Source organism: Vulpes vulpes, chromosome X, assembly GCF_048418805.1.
Source record: "Vulpes vulpes isolate BD-2025 chromosome X, VulVul3, whole genome shotgun sequence".
Classification (NCBI taxonomy): domain Eukaryota; kingdom Metazoa; phylum Chordata; class Mammalia; order Carnivora; family Canidae; genus Vulpes; species Vulpes vulpes.
Window position 1 is genome coordinate 121,511,342 of NC_132796.1, and position 1,524 is coordinate 121,512,865.

At 69.9% G+C, this 1,524-nt stretch overlaps 1 protein-coding gene across 1 annotated transcript; it reads right to left on the reverse strand.

Moving 5' to 3' along the window:
• Positions 1-460: 460 nt before the first annotated feature.
• On the reverse strand, positions 461-1,085 carry LOC140596267 (EKC/KEOPS complex subunit Lage3-like). The gene is made up of 2 exons (XM_072744767.1): positions 844-1,085; positions 461-618 (listed from the first exon to the last, which is right to left on the reverse strand). Exons 1-2 carry the CDS (start codon positions 930-932, stop codon positions 474-476), a joined length of 234 nt encoding a protein of 77 aa, XP_072600868.1. The 5' UTR covers positions 933-1,085; the 3' UTR covers positions 461-473.
• Between the last annotated feature and the right edge of the window lie 439 nt (positions 1,086-1,524).

Here is a 1,524-nt window from a genome sequence, read left to right on the forward strand (position 1 = left end):
AGGGAGCAGGAAATAAAGTCTTTGAACAGCCCGTCCAGCCGCCGCCCGTCGTACAGCGCGGTACCCGCACCGTGGGGGGAGAACCGGGAGAGTACTCCGGGACCCCGACAGCATTCAGTCCTGAACGTGGGGCTGCAGTTTCCCTTCCCCAGCCTGTCGCCAAGAACCTTGTGCTGGCGGCAGGGGGCTCCCAGAACCTCCCGCCCCCGGGAGACCAACGGCGAGGAAGCCTGGAGGCGCCGGAGCCGAGAAAAGAGACTCAGACCCGGAACAGTGAACTCGGCTTTATTTTCTGCAGCAACCAACAAGCAGGGCCCGTTCCCCTGAGGCCAGGGAAAGAACTAAGAACTCGAGGGCACCAGGAGGCACCCGGGGCCCGTTGTGGGGGAAAAACGTGGGGTTCTGATGGTGGGTCGGCGACGACGGCAGGGACCGAGGGCCCGTGCCGCGCCTGCGGGGGCGGGGGCGCAGGCTTAGGTGTCGGTTCTCTTTCCCCGGCCCAGGCTTCGCATTGGCGGGGACCCAAAGCCTCGAATGTTTCGCATCACCAGGGACAGCTGGTCCAGGAAGGCGTTCACGGAAATGCGGAAGAAGACCGGGTCCTCGGCAGTCCATCTACTGCAGGGCGGGCAAAGGAACAGGGGGCTGGGGGTGAGCAGGGCCTCCGTGGGGGCCTGGGGAGACACAGACCGCCGCCCGGCGCCCGCGCCCCTCCCGTCCTCCCCCGCCCAGCCCGTGCGCCCCTCCTCGTCCTCGTCCTCCCCCCCCCCCCCCGCGCCGGGATCCCCGCTCCTCCCCGTACCCCCCGCCTCCGACCTTCGCTCCCCCCCTCGCAGCACTCACATGGCCAGGGCGCTGCCGTTCACCGACAGCTCCTTCTGAACTAGTCCTCGGGGGCGCTGGACATACGGTGCGAGGGACCTGCGCGCCATCTCCGCCTCCAGCGGTGTCCGGAAGGGCACCGTCAGCTTGCTGGGGGCGCGGTTAAGGCACCGTCCGCTGCTCAATCTCCGGGGACCCGAGGCCTGCTCAGCCCTCGAGGCAGAGGGTTGCCCAGGCTGCCCCTGTCTCCTCCTAGGCGCCAAGCGGCCCCGTCCCCTCCTAGGCCCCAAGCGCCTCCGTCCCCTCCTAGGCCCCAACCGCCCTCGACCCCTCCTAGGCCCCAAGCGCCTCCGTCCCCTCCTAGGCCCCAACCGCCCTCGACCCTTCCTAGGCCCCAACCGCCCTCGACCCCTCCTAGGCCCCAAGCGCCTCCGTCCCCTCCTAGGCCCCAACCGCCCTCGACCCTTCTTAGGCCCCAACCGCCCTCGACCTCTCCTAGGCCCCAACCGCCCTCGACCCCTCGTAGGCCCCAACCGCCCTCGACCCCTCGTAGGCCCCAACCGCCCTCGACCCTTCCTAGGCCCCAACGGCCCTCGACCCCTCCTAGGCCCCAACCGCCCTCGACCCCTCCTAGGCCCCAACCGCCCTCGACCCCTCGTAGGCCCCAACCGCCCTCGACCCCTCCTAGGCCCCAACCGCCCT

Bases quoted from the DNA above. Each gene is read 5' to 3' on its own strand.
- LOC140596267 (XM_072744767.1), bottom strand. From the start codon at position 932: ATGGCGCGCAGGTCCCTCGCACCGTATGTCCAGCGCCCCCGAGGACTA. The intron at 619-843 runs GTGAGTGCTGCG...CCCGCCCTGCAG, and splicing joins AACGGCAGCGCCCTGGCCAT to TAGATGGACTGCCGAGGACC.